The sequence below is a fragment of the Triturus cristatus genome, chromosome 12, assembly GCF_964204655.1.
Source record: "Triturus cristatus chromosome 12, aTriCri1.1, whole genome shotgun sequence".
Classification (NCBI taxonomy): Eukaryota; Metazoa; Chordata; class Amphibia; order Caudata; family Salamandridae; genus Triturus; species Triturus cristatus.
In genome coordinates this window covers 52,445,376-52,462,421 of record NC_140595.1, presented here as the reverse complement: position 1 = coordinate 52,462,421, position 17,046 = coordinate 52,445,376, and the positions used below count along the sequence as shown (strand labels likewise).

General features: G+C 45.0%; 1 protein-coding gene across 3 annotated transcripts in view; it reads left to right on the top strand.

Moving 5' to 3' along the window:
- HMG20B (high mobility group 20B) overlaps positions 1 to 11,950 on the top strand; it is a 35,552-nt gene extending 23,602 nt beyond the window's left edge. For 2 of the 3 annotated variants that reach the window (XM_085636680.1, XM_085636679.1), the window contains exons 7-10: positions 5,654 to 5,732; positions 7,435 to 7,650; positions 8,888 to 9,020; positions 10,189 to 11,950. In XM_085636680.1, the coding sequence (XP_085492806.1) occupies positions 5,654 to 5,732; positions 7,435 to 7,650; positions 8,888 to 9,020; positions 10,189 to 10,201 (441 nt within the window). In that variant the 3' untranslated portion in view covers positions 10,202 to 11,950. Of the gene's footprint in view, positions 1 to 5,653; positions 5,733 to 7,434; positions 7,651 to 8,887; positions 9,025 to 10,188 lie in introns of those variants that run through there. The other variant, XM_085636681.1, reaches the window with a different exon arrangement.
- The last annotated feature ends 5,096 nt before the right edge of the window (positions 11,951 to 17,046 follow it).

Below are 17,046 nucleotides of genomic sequence, written 5' to 3'. Positions count from 1 at the left end.
AGCATAGCTTCTTTGCCATCCTTTTAACTGGATGACTTGTGTCCTTCCCCTAGTTACATGCAGAAAACTACTTTTTTTGTTTTCATTTCAGCACACCCTGCAATAGGATGTTTTCTCACACCCTCCCGCATGTGCTGCTTTATCCCTCAAATCACGCCGTGTGCTTTCCGTATTGCTTCCACCCCAGCTCATCTATTACTTGTCCCTCTCCTCTTTGTCTAACTTTTATTGTTTTAAAACTGCCAAACACGAAGCTTCTCATTGTCTCCCCTTCCCTGACCCCGCCAAAGAAGCATTTACCTTTCAATTGCCCCTTGCCGCTGCTGTCCCACCCCTTGGCTGCTACTCCTGTCCTCCACAGCATCAGCCAATGAGCATTTTTTTCTCTTTTTGCCAATGCATTAAACTACTTTGGTCTTTGCTTACACACAACAAGGGTGACACAGCAAGGACGAACTGACCCTACACGAAGATTTAGGTTCCTTGTAGGCTGACTCCTTCTGCCATATTTTAGGATATGCCTGGCTCCCGTGTTAGTTCTTGGTTGCTGTCAGCGCCATTGTTGGCAGGGCTGATGCCGTTTTTATGTTTATTTTAATTGTTTTTAACGTACTCACTTTTCTTTTAGTTCTATTTTGCTTTACTAGTAGAGACTGTCTCGCAGGGTAGCCTGCAGACGAGTGAGTCTCTGGGTTTTCTAGACCCCAGTTCTGCTTTTTATTTCCCCCCCTGTTTTCCGGCTTCGCGCTGCAGTGATCACAAGCTACACCCACAGACATGCCTCCTGCCCATGAAGGGCCATTTAACTGCACCAATAGTGTGTCTGCACAGCGGATGCGTGCAGGGGGCATGCCGAAGCCAAGCCCAGACTGTGCCAAGTGCCAGTCCCCCTCGCCCTTTTAAACCAGACTCAAGGCCATTTATTAAGTATTCCTGGGATGTGCTCTTAGCGCTTGGCTCCACCGGTAAGTGCTTCTTGATACAGACAGCCCCTCCTTTAACATAACAGTACTTGCTCTGCTTGTGGTTTCATCTTGGGATCTCCAATTCCCACTAGGGGCCATCCTACTAACGCTTCTACAGCCTTCCAGTTGCCTCGCCCCATTTGTAACACTCACTTGACTTGCGGGCTTCTAAATGCTAGGTTCTTGATTAAGCATAGCATAGGTTGTCACCTTTTTATGGAAGCTCACGATCTTTCCTTTGCCTTTATCACAGAAACTTGGGCAGACCCAGCATCTGACCCCGATATTCTCAAACCTATCCCAAAGAGCTATGATATTTTTCTGCTTGATGTACCAGTCAAAAGAGGTGGTGGCCTAGCAGTAATTTACAAATCTTATTTAGTAGTTCGCTGCAACCCCCTGCCAGCTTCTCACTGCAATGCCCTCTTCTTCAATATCATGGTTTCTAAATCGCAGCTTTTTAAAGGTACTCTGGTCTACTGTCCACACGGCCTGCGCGCCACTTTTTTACAAGACTTTAGTAGCCTATTAGAGGCCAATATTCTCTGTATTAAAAAAGCAGTGTTTGGTGACTTTAATTTTCACCTAGTGGCCTTAGCAGATGCAGGTACGTTTGCTTTTCTTTGGACTATGTCCGGCTTGGGCTTGGCACTGTTGGTTACTGGTCCCACTCACTCAGCAGGACACACATTAGATGGCATTTTTACTAATCATCCCTCCATATGCTTCCTAAGCTCCCTTCTGTTATCGTGGTCGGATCATAGTACCATCACGTTCTACATATCCAGTAATGCGCCTTCTTATCCTCCTCAAGCCACACACATAACCCTATTTTTACCCGTGCTTGGCATACAATCGATGCAGGCAACTTAGCCTCCTGTCTAGCAGACTCTTACCCCATCCTTTCTGATGATCCTGACACAGCCATTGCCCGATATACTCATTTGGTAGAGTCAGCCTCTGTATCTTTGGCCCCTCAAAAGTCGGCCAATTCCAAAAGAAATAAGGCTTCCGTCTCCCGGTTCACAGCAGAGCTGAGATCTCTTAAGCAGAGCTGCAGAAGGCAGGGAATAAAATGGCACTATCAATGAATGAATCTAAAATTTCTAAAGCGCATGGCTACCAGAAGGCCTCCCAGCGCTAGGAGCAGAGTCATCATAGAACTACAGGCGGTCTTCAAGGAAACAGAAATTTTTTCGAAAAGACAAATAGTTATCCTCAAGACGAATATGATTAGGTAGCTGGTTCCACAATTTCGCAGCATGGTAAGAGAACAAACGTCCACCACTCTGGGACCTTTTTATCCTGGGAACTACTGCAAGATGCTTATTCCCAGAGCGCAGGGACCTATTGGGACAGTAGGGAGAGATAATAGACCGGAGAATAGGTGGACCCTTGGAAGACATAGTCTTATGGGCGATGCATAATGCTTTAAACTGAACCCTGTCCGTGACCGAGAGCCAATGGAGGGTGGCGATAGACGGCCTTGCAGATTTCCGATTGGGGGCCTGCATACGGAGGTGTGGAGCATAGTTTTGTACCGTCTGCAATTTTTTGATCGTTGAACACTGAGATCCTAGCTAAAGAGCATTGGCGCAGTCAAGTCGAGAAAGAATCAACGCTTGAACCAACAGTCTCCTGGCATTGAAAGGCAGCAGGGGGAGGATTTTCCTTAGCATCTTCAAAATCCCATAACAGCTACCTGCCACCGTCCGTGCTTGCTCCTTAAAGTTTAGATTGTGGTCCAGCCAAACACCAAGGCTCTTGATCTGCTCTTTAGGAGGGGGCATTGTGCCCAGACACCTGGGCCAGAATGAGCTGGCCTTCAGGGAGGAGGCTTTGCCCAAGAACATCAGCTCAGTTTTAGCCCCATTGAGTTTCAAATACGAGCCTTCCATCCAGGCGGACACCCTTTCACGACAAGACAGCCTGCCAGACTAGTTTCAGCTTTATCAAGTTGGCTTAGGGAGACAATCAGCTGAGTGTTATCAGCATAAGTGATAATCTGAATGCCAAAGGGCTTAACAACCTCGGCCGGGGGCTCATGTAAACATTAAAAAGCGTGGGGCTCAAGAAGGAACCCTGAGGAACCTCACATCTCAGTGGCATACTTTCAGAGATAAATTTATCCTCAAATACTTGAAATTATCTATCCTCCAAGAAGGATGAATATAACTAGGCTGAAAAGGTCCAGTATAAGACCTGCCTGGCCATTACGTTTTTACAGCAAGGACTGGCTATTTTACCCAGAAAATTGGATCAGCCAATAATTCAACGAAATAACTCTTCCTAACAATTAATAAGCTTACAATGAACCCCGATACAAAACCCACGTTTCCAGTCAGTCCTTTTGCAATGAGGTTGTCAGATTTTTCTATAACAAAGTTGAAAATATTTTTAACACCTTTGCTTTCAGACAGATTCCTTCCCTTGGGTAACAGACCCCGCCTACCCTAAACTTAACTGATTATAGCTTTGTGGCCTTTACTCCTCTGACCGTTGATACAGTTGCTAAACTGGTCAAAGCTGAAAGATCCGGCAACCCCTGCCCACCCGGGAATGCTGCCCTCATCACAGATACCATTGCCCTGGTCTTATCAAATATCTTCCAGCTTGTATTTGAGTCTGGCTCCTTTCCAACTGGGTGGAAAAAGGCCTCAGTTTGTCCTCCTTTGTAACTTTTCTCTGGACCCTGCTTATCCAAATCACTATCGTCCGATATCTTTGTCTTCCCCTGCCGGCCAAGATTATCGAAAAACTAGTGAACTTTCAACTCACTGACTTCATTCAATCCAACAACCTTTTCGACGCCACTCAATTCGGTTTCCATTCTGACCATAGTACGGAAATAGCCCTAATCAAGGCCACTAAAGAACTCCGAATGACCTTCGATTCAGGAGGTAAAGCGGCCTTGATTCTATTAGATATGTCGGCGGCGTTTGATACCATTCATCAGAATAAATTGTTATTCCGCCTGATTGATATTGTTATCACTGGCTCTGCCTGGAACATACTCAGTTTGTTTTTTTTATCACAAGAACAATTGGTCCGACTGGACAACTATGTCTCTTCGCCATTCTCTCTTCCCTGCGAGGTTCCACAGGGGGCAACGCTCATCCCCACTTTGTTCTACATTTACGTTACCCCTCGGACTGAGCTAGTTAAGTCAGTTGGCTTTGCCATTACTTCCTAAGCGTAAGACACACAAATCATCTCTCTTGGCAGTTAGGGACCCAACCAAGGTACCAGCTGTACTAGCTGCATGCAGGCTGTTAGTAATTGGATGTCCGACAACTGCCTCCAGTTAAATTCAGGTAAAACTGAGGTCCTGCTCTTCGGTGCCAGTTCTTCATTCAGCACACAGGCCAGGTGGCCCTCACAAGCTAGGACCCCTCCCCACGCCAGTCAGCAAAGCCCGCAGTCTGGGTGTCTTGATAAATGATAAACTTTCCCTCAATGATCAAGCCAACGTGTCTCTTCCAAAGTTTTCTATACTTTGAAGATGATAAAAAAGCTTCTTCCTTTAATTCCATTTACATTTGCAAAACGCATTAGTTACCTCTCTTGCAATTCCCAGACTTGACTTTTGCAATACACTTTACCTTAATGCTCATCAACACGTGATAAACAAGCTACAAACGCTGCAAAATACCGTGGCCCGCCTTTTCAACATTCCAAAACAATAATCGGTGTCTAAACATTTGAGGAAACTATATTGGTTGCCAATCAGGCCCAGAATTATTTTCAAGGCTCTCTGTATCACTTACAAGGCCTATCATGGTCAATGGCTCGCTTTCTTGAAGAACAGCTTTAACCGGTACATTCCCATCAAGCCTCTAAGATCTTCAACAGCCAAATCTGTGATTGTACCTCTATACAAATGGGCGTCGTGGGGCGGCTGCAGCTTTGTGCTGGGTGCTTCCGCTTTCTGGAACAAGCTGCCCCTCCAAATTAAATCTTCCACGAATCTTATAGCTTTCAGAAAAGCTCTCAAAACCTGGTTATTCAATTCTTTATAGGTTTTTAATTCTCAGCAGATTTTGTTTTTAGGCTCACAGTAGCCAACGCCAAGACGCCCACTAGTATTCAAGCACTTATCAGTTCATATAACATAACACAAAATAACATCAGTGTTTCCTGGTAGTTTTAACATTTGCATGTGACATTGGCTCAGATGTTGCTCATCTTTCCTGAGTCCGGGTATGTTGAGAATATCTCTGTTCTGTGAGCATCAGAGCATCGATGTCTTTTACGCTTTGAATACCCAGTTCACATTTGCTCAGCTTTTCGCAAAACCTTTTTTTGCTTGCTGTAGCACGGCGCCAGTGAACAGCGTTCAATGTGCTCTGAGAGATGTTCCAGTTTTTTTAAGCACAATTCTGTTTTAACCTATTAATGCTAAGACCAGAGCCAGCGTTGTAGTCTGCATGATTTTGTAATTGAACTGAGGTCACTGTCCATTTGGTGCCAAGATTTTGTGAGCGTCTCTTCAATCTACACAGCTTGTATGGTTATGAAGCAAAAACTTGAGAGTGGTGTCCTGTTCTCATTTCTCTCTCTCGCTCTCTCTCCCTCTGATTTTTCCAGTCCGTATCTCTTACGTGTGCATTTCATCCCCTCCTCTGTATTCATCTTTTTATTTCCACCTCGCAGACTTTAACCCATATTTGTAACTCTCTTTTTCTCAGGGCAGTGATTCATTAAGCGATGGTTTTCCTGCATTTGACGCACCCATTTTCACAGAGGAGTTTCTGGATCAAAACAAAGGTGTTGCATTTGATCATTTGAGTCCCAAGCATAATATAATACATGCACTTTGTTTTTCTAGATAATCTCTTCAGGAATTCACTGATTTGGGCCTTCTCTGCAACAAGCTTTATCCCCACGCACCACATGATAGCATTCAGAAAGTTGCACACAGCTATGGCAGGACTAGTTGGCTAAAGTGAAATCAGATTTTAGACGAATATGAGACCATATGATTTTTAAGACGTATGATGAGATTTAAGACAAATGCTGTTGAGCTACCTGTGTGTTTTTACTGCATTGGGGCGGTCTTCCAGGTGGTAGACGTGTACCTTTTGACTGTAGCATCGGTCAGTGACAGCCCGCTGCAGGTACTGCATTATTCTGTAGGTCACATTTTGGGGTACCATCAGCCTACCTCGGCCTGTTTTCCTTTTGAGGTCAATAAATGATTTCCATATTTTGAAAGAATGTTGATGCCTATTAAATACGTATAAAGCGACCGCTTACTTTAGATGTGGGTTCAATACCAGCTTTAAAAAAAAAAAAGATTTATGTTGAGCCATGCTGTTAAAATACTCTGCCACCTGCTGAACACATTTAAACAAGCTTCACTAATTAGTATACCTAATCACATGTAGATTAGAAGACTTTTGTTCTGCAGAATTCCCCATCGCTTTGGAATGTGGTAGATAAGTGCAAACTAGTGGAGGTGTTTGGGACCAGAGGTGTTTGGGACCAGTCTATTCTCCCAGAAACTGTACAGGACTGCAGTACGCCAAGGAGACTAAGTGTATAGTGTTTGCTTACTCGGATGTAGAAGTTTTGCAGTTGGACTGTCTGTAACCATTGGGGTCATTACAATGGCAGACAGACTCGAGTCCACCCGCCATCGTTGCGGTGACTGTGACCGCCCACCTGTAAGGCGGCAGTTCCGCACCACAGATTACGATGGCGGTCGCATCATGGCTTTTTAACATTGCGGTGGGTGCTGCTGGTTGCAGCACCCGCTGCAATGCTAAACAGCCATGTCTTGCATTTCCCTGCACTACGTGGCAGGCACCACATGGTGCCTGACACTTAGTGCACGGAAATGTAGGGGATACCATGAATACCCCCCCAGTGTACTCCCTACCCCTCCACACAAGGGAGGCACACAACGGGCCCCCAAATGCAATCCCGGCCAGCCTGTGAATTGTGGTCTCGCCACCATACACCGACTGGCGGGGATGCAGCATCTTAATATGGCGATCGGTGCCTGCTAGACACCGCCACCATTTTACAGATGCGGAACGATTGCCTGTGGTAGATCCGTTACGGGCGGTCTTTGCGCCCACCACGGTCAGATTCCCCCCGCCCAGCGGGGGGTAAATTGCTGTCCGATGGCGGAGGGCCCGCCACAGCACGGCTGGTGGTGGCGGGCCTTCCGCCATCGTAATAAGTTTCTGAAATCAGGCTAAGAACGTGTGCATAGTTCCCAAAAAAAATGAAAAAAAATGTCTTGCTGAATATGTAAAATACTCCTGTTAAATAAAGAGGAAATATTTTAAAACATCTAATTAGTACCTGGAATAAAAATACTGGTAGAATTAGAACGATGGTGATCTCTTATAGAACTGTAACCCCTTGAAAATGTGTTTTGAGTCAGAAACATGCCAGTTTCCCCTGTATGTCACAGCACACTACTGGAGCTGAATTTGCTTTTTTTTGGATTCTGTTGCAGTCCGCGAAGCAGAACTGAGGCGTCTGCGCAAGATAAACACAGAGTTTGAGGAGCAGAACGCCATCCTACAGAAGCACACCGAAAACATGAACACCGCCCGGGAGCGGCTGGAGCACGACCTGATGCTGGAGGAAAAGCAGACAATGGAGCTGCAGCAGCGACTGCAGGCTGTGCGCCAGGCACTGATCGGGAGCTTCGGGTCGCTGCCCATTCCAGGTGAATTCAGCACTGATCATGACTTACCTCCCTGACCATTCCAGGAGATGTTGGCTTGATGATGGTAACTGCTCCCTGCCTCCCCCCCCCTCCCCCCCTCCCCAGTGGGCCTAGAAGTGCCCATGTGACCACTTGCAGTGCTGCCCATCCAAAATGAGGTTGGACTGCCCACCTTCCTGCTCAGAGTCGAGCTCAAGTTAGCCCAGCAGTGACCATGTAGCCCCTCACTTCCCACTCTGATGTGCCCATTGCTATCCATCTGCCTCGTCAGTATCCACTGAGTACAGACCGTGTGCCTGCCCAGCTATTGCGACTGAGCCCAATTCCAAACACATACCTCTTCAGTACCCAACCTTCCCACTCCTGGGCAACTCGCTGACAGCTTTCATCTAAGCCTATCCGAATCCACCACTGACGATGTGGCAGCTCAGTCCCCATCAACTGGATTCCAGCACTGCTCATCAAATGATTGTGGCCAGTTTGGTGTAGGTGGAGATAATGCATTGGTTGTAGTAAAAACCTTCTTGGTTGCTGACATGTCGGCGTGCGTGGTAGTGTTGTCCGAGGAAGAGGTGGTGTCAGCGTTTCAGTATCAAATGTAAGTAGAGAAAAGTTTGTGTTACTAACCTTTTCTATTTATATAGTTTTCTTCTAATGTATTTTCTCCTTTTTTTTCTTTTGTTATTGAAAAGTTATGAAACTCATGGTTCTATTGGGTTAGGAAATCTAGTGCTGCTGCTTGCACAGTGGCATAACTAACGCTTCACTGATGGCGGTAGAGATACGGGGTAGCAGTCATTAATGTTGGTTATATTGAAAGCAGCAATTAAAGTGACGTCACAACATCTGTAGTGGCATTGGTGATAATGGCTGGTGTAGTGGCATTGGTGGTGATTGCTAGTGAAGTGCCATTGGCGGTGATGGCTGGTGTAGTGGCATTGGCAGTGATGGCTGGTGTAGTGGCATTGGCGGTGATGAATGGTAAATGTGGCGACTGCATGGGCAATCATCAATGCAAGAAGGGTTGTAGTGGTATTGGTTGCAATATTGGCAGTGGTAGTTTTCGTGGTGGCCTTCGTAGTGATGGAGGTGGAAGTGTCATTTGCATGCTATTGTAGAGTTTTGCCTTTATGGGGGAAATAGGAATGCTTTACTCTGCATAGACCTCTTGCTCTGAGAGTTGCTGATTTATCCATACTTCTGTTTCTAACACTTCTCTTTCCTATCTCCTGCCCAGGATCCGGGGAGACACCAACGCATGGGAACCTGGATGTGTACATGGCCAAACTGCACAGTGTCATTGAAAGCAACCCTGCCCAGCACGAGAGGCTGGTGATGCAAGTCAAGGAGGTTCTGAGTCGGATAGACAGGTGAGGGGTTGGAATAGGCGGCTAGACATGGTAGAAGAGGCGAGGTGAGATGGGATTAAGAAAGAAGAGAATTGAAAGAGGGAGAGAAAAAAGACGGCAAAGTCAAGAACTTGGAGGGGTGGGAATTTGGATATAGCAGAATCCAATCTTGCTCTGACCCACCCCCTACGACCCATTTAACCCTTTGACTTCTTCTTCTAATGCCACGATCTGCCCATATCATTAGACCCTCTACCTTCCTTTGAAGCGCAATCTGTAACTTTCCGTCTCTCGCCGTATAGCTCTCCCATCGATAGCCCATATTTCTTGCTATTGGCCACTCTCGGTCTACAGCTTTCTCTTTTTCACTCTTCCTTTACCAGTACATCTTTTTCGTTATATCCTTAAAGCTCTCTTTACAGTCTACCCACTGCCTTCCTATATCCCTCATTCCATCTCTTTGTACCTGCGCATCTCTCAGCAGAGGTTACCCTGTGATCGTTCCGCTGCCTTTATAGTTTTCTCCCTTTCCCTCTGTGTCTCTCGTGAATATATGACGTTACAATGCATGCCATTACATCGCTTGCCGTTTCAACGCCAACCTTTACACCGACTTTCAGTCAAGGGAGCGCTGGAAGTTGGAATAGATTACTTTTCTATTCCAACTCCAGTGTGTGCAACAGTAGGGAAGGTGTTGGAGTTAATTCCAACACCTTCTACCCACTGCTGCACACCTTTTTCGTTGCAACGCCATGTGGTTTAATGGCATGCGTTGTAACGGTTGCGTAGTAAAGGCTGTTTCCCGTCTCTCTTATCATAGCCCGGCCAGTGCCTTCTCACATTTTCCATTATTGTCCAAACTGTGCTTGGTCATAAACCCACAGGGTACCTGCCAGCTCTTCCCTATAGCCCTTCCAGTAGCAGACATCTGTTACCTGTAGCCTTTCTTAGTCTTCCTAACTCATTACGTCCCCACCTGTGCCTACCTGTCTGTCTCAGTGTACCTAACCCAGGGCCAGCCTATCTCCCCTGCTCTACTGGGCCTGAGGTCTTCCCCCCCCAAAGATATCCCATATTCGTGCCAGTTCTGTTGTAGAACACCCTATGCAGTGTCACTTCCCTTGCTCGACAGGTGAAACTTCGCCTTCTGTTCTAGAGCTAACGTTGCCTTCTCGTTTTCTGGTTTCAGCGAGTACCTTTGAAGTGGACCTCCTTCTGCGATCTGGAGAATTGAGGATCCTGCGTCGTTGGAGCACCACGATTTGCACATTGTTGTTCGGGGCAAGAGTCCACTCTGGGGCAGACACTGGAAGCAAGGGTCTGGAAAGCGTACACAACTTAACTTTCCACAGTGCCCGCTTTGAGTGGATGAAGCAAAGTGTGCCTTTATGGAATGGCTGACACCTGATCTCCCCGTCTGCCCCCATCCCCGTCTCTGAGCCAATAACCTAGGAGCTGTCTCCTGAAAATCTTCACTGGTGCTGATACGTTTATATCCATTGGTCCCAGACTGTCCGCCTCTACGGAGTGGTGGAGGACTTTGCGGAGCCCCTGAGAGTCGCCTTAGGTTATAGATATGCTGCTTGTTAGAATTAATTTGAAAGTCCAGTGACATAACACCTCCTATTAGCAGATATTTAGCTAGCATTTTGATGCAGGTCTTATCAGCGGTTCCCTTATATTTGCCTTGAGCCCGACTAATACCACTTTCAATTTCAACCTAGATTTGTTCACGAGGGTCTACAGAGGCTGCAGGTTATGCACAAATTACCTCTTTCCCTCTCGCTTTACTCACCCACGTAAAATGAATTTAAATCCCCTTGGTAGTGATTCTTTTAAGCTCAAAACATGTCCAAACCAGTCCAAAAGCTGCCCAGCTGTTGTGAATTTTTTTTTATGAGTTGATGTAAAGACGCAGAAAGACTAAGCTTCTTTGAGTAAGAAGAAAATCATTATTAGAGTTTAAGGATGGTACCTTACGGATGTCATTAACTTACTCGTAAATGAATTGTATTTTTCCAAGATAGAGATTTTTTTTTTCTTTAAAACTAGAGAATGTGGTGCCTTTTTTACTGCACTTGGAAGACGTGCCACTGGCGAGACCTCGTCAGCACATGGACCTCACAGCCCTCACTCTAGTCTAGTGGGGGCATTGAAACTATTTAAGTGCACCGAGAGCTAAGTCCAGTCCCGGGCAACCCAGGTGGCGACATGCCTGTATAGCATTAAATATTGACCGGTGAGGCTTGTTCTGGTCACTTCGCCCTCTTCCATGTGTCCCGATTTACTGTTTGAGAAGCTTCCAGTGCTCCCTGTTTATGGGACTTGCGCTAAGCCTACCTTGATTGGCCTCATAGGTTGTTTGCACCTCTTCGGTGGATCCAGACTTGGGTTCAGTTTAGGGCCTCTATCCTGATTGGCAGATGAAATTATTGGATGATGGTTGCACTGGAATTGCCTCTTGCTGCTGCCCTTAATGGGGACTTTGAATTTTACCGCTCCAGGTAGGCCTTTTGGATAACACTACACGCTCCTTAGGCGCCTTTGCTGAGGGATCTGTAAAACATTGTACAGATCAATTTCTTTTATATATTAAGATGAATTTTGGTGAGGTGTTTTTTTTCTCCGTAAAAAAGAGGTGTTCTTCGGGTACTTTGGGGATTGCTGTATGGACCACTGGGCAAAACAAAGCGGTTTCCATTTCCAAAGTAGGACAGACTGCATCCCTGTGGCATCTCATCCGCATATAGAAGTCATGATATCGCACTATCCTCGTGTCGTAGTTTTTACCCTCCCACTGGGTGCCATGGAAACGTCTGTGATCTTCCACTACTTGACAGTACATTTATAAAGCAAAACAATGTTGGTAATATCTTACAACTCATGAAATTTGGATGGGTCTTTCCAATACAAAAAATGCTATAATAAAAAAATGTAAACTAAAAAAATAAGGCTGCTTTTGTTTCTTGAGCTTCAAGATGTGTGGTGGGTTCTGTGTGTTTGCTTTTAGCGTCCTTATTATAAACCTATATCCCATTGGCTGTTTGTGCATGCAACAACTGTTGTTACTGGTTGGAGGGCAGCCTTCCAAGCATAGAGGGTTAGGTATCCCATTGGCTGTTCATTCACGCAAGAACTGTTGGTACAGGTTCGAGGGCAGCCTCCCAACCATATAAGGATAGGCAGCCCATTGGCTGTTCGCTCACTCAAGAACTGTTGTTACTGGTTCGAGGGCAGCCTCCCAAGCTTAGAGGGAGAGGTATCACATTTGGCAGTACGCGCATGCTGGAACCATTTGGAGTCCCAGCTTCTTGCTTTCGGGGTCCCCAATCTAACAAATTGGTATTTCTTGCGACCTGTGTCTGGCTTTACTGCTCTGGTCCATGTACAAAAGGTGTTGTGCCAAAAAGAGATCTATTGGGTTGACAGAAGGCTGCTTTTATTTTTATTTATTTATTTGGCATTTGTTATAGCGCACGACTCACTCCCGGAGAAGTATCTTGGCGCTGCGCTGCTCGAAATTAAGATAAAACATTTTATAACAACCAAGTCTACAGCCTCTTCTTTAAGGAAGTGAGTCTGAGCAGAAGTGGAGACTATAAGGAGGTTTGTTTAAAGGATAAGGGACTGTATAAGAGAAAGATCTGCTCCCATGTCTTGAGGTGTATATACGTGGGAATCACCAGAAGCGCCTTATCCGGAATACCTTAGACCAGTGGGAGGCAGGTAAGATTTTAGTTGAGTAGACAAATGCGCTGGTCAGGACTTGTGGAGTCCGTTTTTTGTCAGACAGCATAGTTTAACAAGCATTGGCTTAGCCAATAGGTCTCGCCTTTTGGGACCTTATAAGTGTTTAGCCATGCAACAGTTGATGTTGTTGCACCAAGGATATTGTACTGCATAACGAAATACTTATAAGGTCCCAAAGGCGGGACCTATTGGCTATGCCAATGCTTGTTTTTCATTGTTCCTATCCTAGTTCCACTGCCTTCATGCCTTCATCCCTTGTCCAGATGTGCAGGGCAGACGTAATAGTCAATGTTTTATCTGAGGAAATCTGATTTTTCGTGTAATAAACTACTGGCGTGTTCAGTATAGGTTAGCATTCCTCCTAGAAGGCCGCCTGTTCAGTATTCAGATCGACTCTGCGTGCAGGTGTTGGGAACCAACTGAGACAGGGATGAACCCATTGCACTGTGCTCTAGTCATACCAAAAGGAACTCTAAATGTATGAAATGGCTTTGGTCATCTATGATTTTTTTTTTTTAAAGACCAACTTTATTGGGTATTTTTTTTGGTACACGTAACATATTTGAACAATTCTTCATACATGTTATTTTTGTAAAGAAATGATTTGCAAATTATATACGTATTATTTCACAACCTCATGTCGCAAGCTGTTCATACGTTCCTGTGCATAACCTTTTTATTCAGACCAAGGAGTAATTTTGGCCATCTATGATGGTATGGAGAGACGTATAGAGACGCTTTTGGCACCAAGTGATTATTTCAGAGAGCTGGGCGGGTGAGTGGAGTAACACGTCCGGTTCATGCTTTTGAAAAGCAGGTAAGGCAGTGACGGAGAAACCTTATGTTGACTGACAACTATAGCGCCTAGTAAGCATAGTCCTATTAACACTCTATGAAGAGCATGCAGATGTGGAAAGTGCATCACATGGATATTTCAGGTGATACAATGGGGGGTACTCAATCATAGAAAAAGGTTAGTCCTAGAAAACCAGCTGTGCTCGCCACGGTAATGCAAATTGTTGTACAGATGTTGTGCATAGCTCCCTATGCTATTGATTCAATTTAAGAAAACAAGAACATGTTGGAAAATTAAACTTCATAGAGTGACAACGAAAATCATTGAACAACCCGGAGAAAAAACAGTTTGGACCGAAAAAAACAACAGCACCAAGAGGAGCCAACGGCTTAAAATAGAGAAAAAAACAAAACTAGCAATGTAAAGAGATAATTAAACTAGACAGCGAAGAGTAAAGCAAAGAGATAAATACCCTGATTTGGAGTCAGTAGGAGATTTCCGATGCCAGTGCATACTCCTGTCGTTATGTGGTTTCGGCATGTTTTGGCTTTGTGTCATCTGGCGTGTTTTGACACGCTGTTGTGCTTGCTCGTCGGAGCCGGCAGTATTGCCTGCTCTTAGCCAGAGGCAGCACTGGTTGCTTCGGTTGTGAGATAGGAGGAGCGATGCGCTGGTGCCGCCTGCTGAGAGCTGTGCCCGGCAGTGTGAAGCACAGGGGAGGCTGGGCATGGGCTGGAGCGACCCCCCCCCAGGGCCTCAAAGGACCCGGTTGGAGGATGCTGAGCGAGCAACCGAGAGAGTAAGGAGAATGGGGTGCACATCGATGGATCCTGAAATAATGCCCTTCTTACGAGGGGCACGCCAACTGCCGTTATTAGGGACAAAAACAAACAGTACTATTTCCGTGAAGGCAGGGATGCACGTGTGACGGCAAACACGCGAGTGGTACGCGCGCAGCAGCGGAAAAAGTGAAAGCTGCCGGCTGCGCGCGTGAACGCAAGCGCTAGGCCGTGTGGCAGCACTTTGAAATCCCGTACACTAAATGTCTCGGCCAGACCAGCGTATGCGCTGGATCAGGCGAGACCCAAAAATGACACGCTTTCTAATCGACGGCCAGTGAAGCTTCCTGAGAATCAGGGAAGAGGGCGAGGGAAGGTTGCAGACTAGCCGTGCGGCAGTGTTCTGGACCACCTGCTGCTTGGACAGCAAGGTGCTGTTTACTGATGCCGACAGAGCGTTCCCATAGTCCAGGTGGCTGTTCATGAGGACCTGGTTCTATGCCATTGGCCTAATGTTTGTCCCATAATCCTTTTTTTTATATGAACCTTTTATTGGCCTTTTTAAAGCATAGAAGTAATGAATGGCGCATATGGTCACAGGAGTTGCTTGGCTTGGATCCAGAAGGGAAACACAGTGAGGGATAGGCAACAAACTATTCAAGGTCACACAGCATTACAACATATTAGCGGTGTGTGTGATTGAAACACTGTTGTATGAAACGGTTGCCATCAAGGGCCCCAAGTTTTTGGATGCTTACATGAACAATCCTAGACCAGGGGCTTCAATTATCGTACACCTGTCCATTCCTTTACCAATCCGAACCTGTTGGTGGCACAGTAGATCTCAAGTGCTGAGAAACGCCTCTCTTGGTCAGCAGAAACACTAGACCATGGTGTGACACACAGACTCCAAACCATCAACCCAACCATGCCCAAGAGTGTCACCATAGAGGAAAGAGCCACCAGCCAGCGCAACACCTCAGAGAGAACATGGACTCCTTGGAAAATGAGTCAGCCATCTTGTCCTAGTCAGGAAAGGGAAAAAGGGTGTTAAGAGAAATTCTAAACACTTGACTGGAATATTAGGCCATGCATTCTGGTGTCTCCTGTCCTGTAGTGGTGGTTGGATCTCAACTATCAGTGTTGTCCCAACTCTAACCAATGAACTTCTTGAATTCAAAAAAGGACACAGTATTTAACCGTCACAGTTCTTTACAGTTCCTCCTGCAGTTATTGAGGACTCCAGTAAGAGACGGGAACTCCCAAGGATGTTTTCAAAAATTTGAAAGTAAAAGTGAGTAAAGAAACAAGTGAAAAACAAATGTATTAGAAAATATTTCCAAGGTAATATAATTTCAAGTTCGCATGAATCGGCACTATGAAGGATAAAAAAAAGACGAAGTTAATTCATACATAATTAATTTTACAATGAAAAAGGAAGGCAAAAACATACTGATAGTGCTTTCCCAGATGTTTTGTCATTACTGGGAGTCCTCTAGATATGTGTACATTAAGTGAGAATTGTTGCTGTCTAGATGCAGAAGAGTAGCAAAAGGGGCAATGTGAGATGTTACCGACATGGGTGGGAATATGCCTCTATTTTGCATGCAATAAATTAAAATTATTAAGTTTGAGAGGTGGCGTGGGTTCAATTGCTATCCCATAATATTAAGAATGTATTTTAGAGCCATTAAATTGAACATACATTAATCTTTGCAGGTCATGTGTTGTAAGGTTTGGTGCAAGCGCAAGGTTTTCATTTTGCATAAAACAAAAAACATTTTCCTTTTTTTAAAAAAAAGTATCACTTTAGGTATTTGTTTTCTGAAATTGTGAGCAGGTATAACCGATTAATAAAATATATTAATCTTGATTTATAGATTTTTTTTTTTTGTTCTAAAACATTGTTTCTCACCTTTACACTTCCGAAAACAAATTTCAAATCTATTCATTCAAAGTTATTGCTTTTCTCACTTTTGTATTCAAATATTTTGCCTACATATGTTTCCCTACTTTTCTCCCTGATTTTGGTGTCTTTGCTGTTGATGACAAATTGCATCTCAGAATCGAATGAATACTCCGATCCTGAGACAGAGCGCATTTAAGGTAAAACCCTACACAGCCAATGCTGGTTCAGCTTTACACCCGTGACTTCCGGTTCCTGCTGCTTTTACTGGTGATTTAGGGATGTTTCTAATGCCAGCAGCATAAGACAAAAACATTTGCAGGCTCTTCTGACCTGGCAAACATATCACAGATGCTATAATGTAATCCCTGTTTTGGACACCATATACTTGTGTATGTATGTATGCATGCAGCTGGACTTATAAGGTGCAGGCCTAACTAGGAAGTGCTGTATATAGCCAGGTGAGCAAAAGGTAAAGAAGGGGCATTCTCTGCACAAATCCGCTTTTATAGCCACTACTTTTGGGGGTTTTATTGTCATTGAGCGATGATGTTCCCTCTTAGATGTTTGTCTGTAAATACCTTACGAAGTAAAAGAGACATATTGTAAATATAGGCAAAGGGGATGATTCAGAAGGAGAGATTGGCTCTCTTTACGAAGGGATTCATCTATCCTTATCTTTCGTCCAAGGCCCTGCAATCATTACCTTTGTTTACCCGCTAAAAAAAACCTGCTAGCATTTTTCTAGGGTCTTTCTTCAACTTCAGTCTTTGTTAGGCATGAAGGCATGCTTTGAAGAGCAGTCTCTTGAAGCTG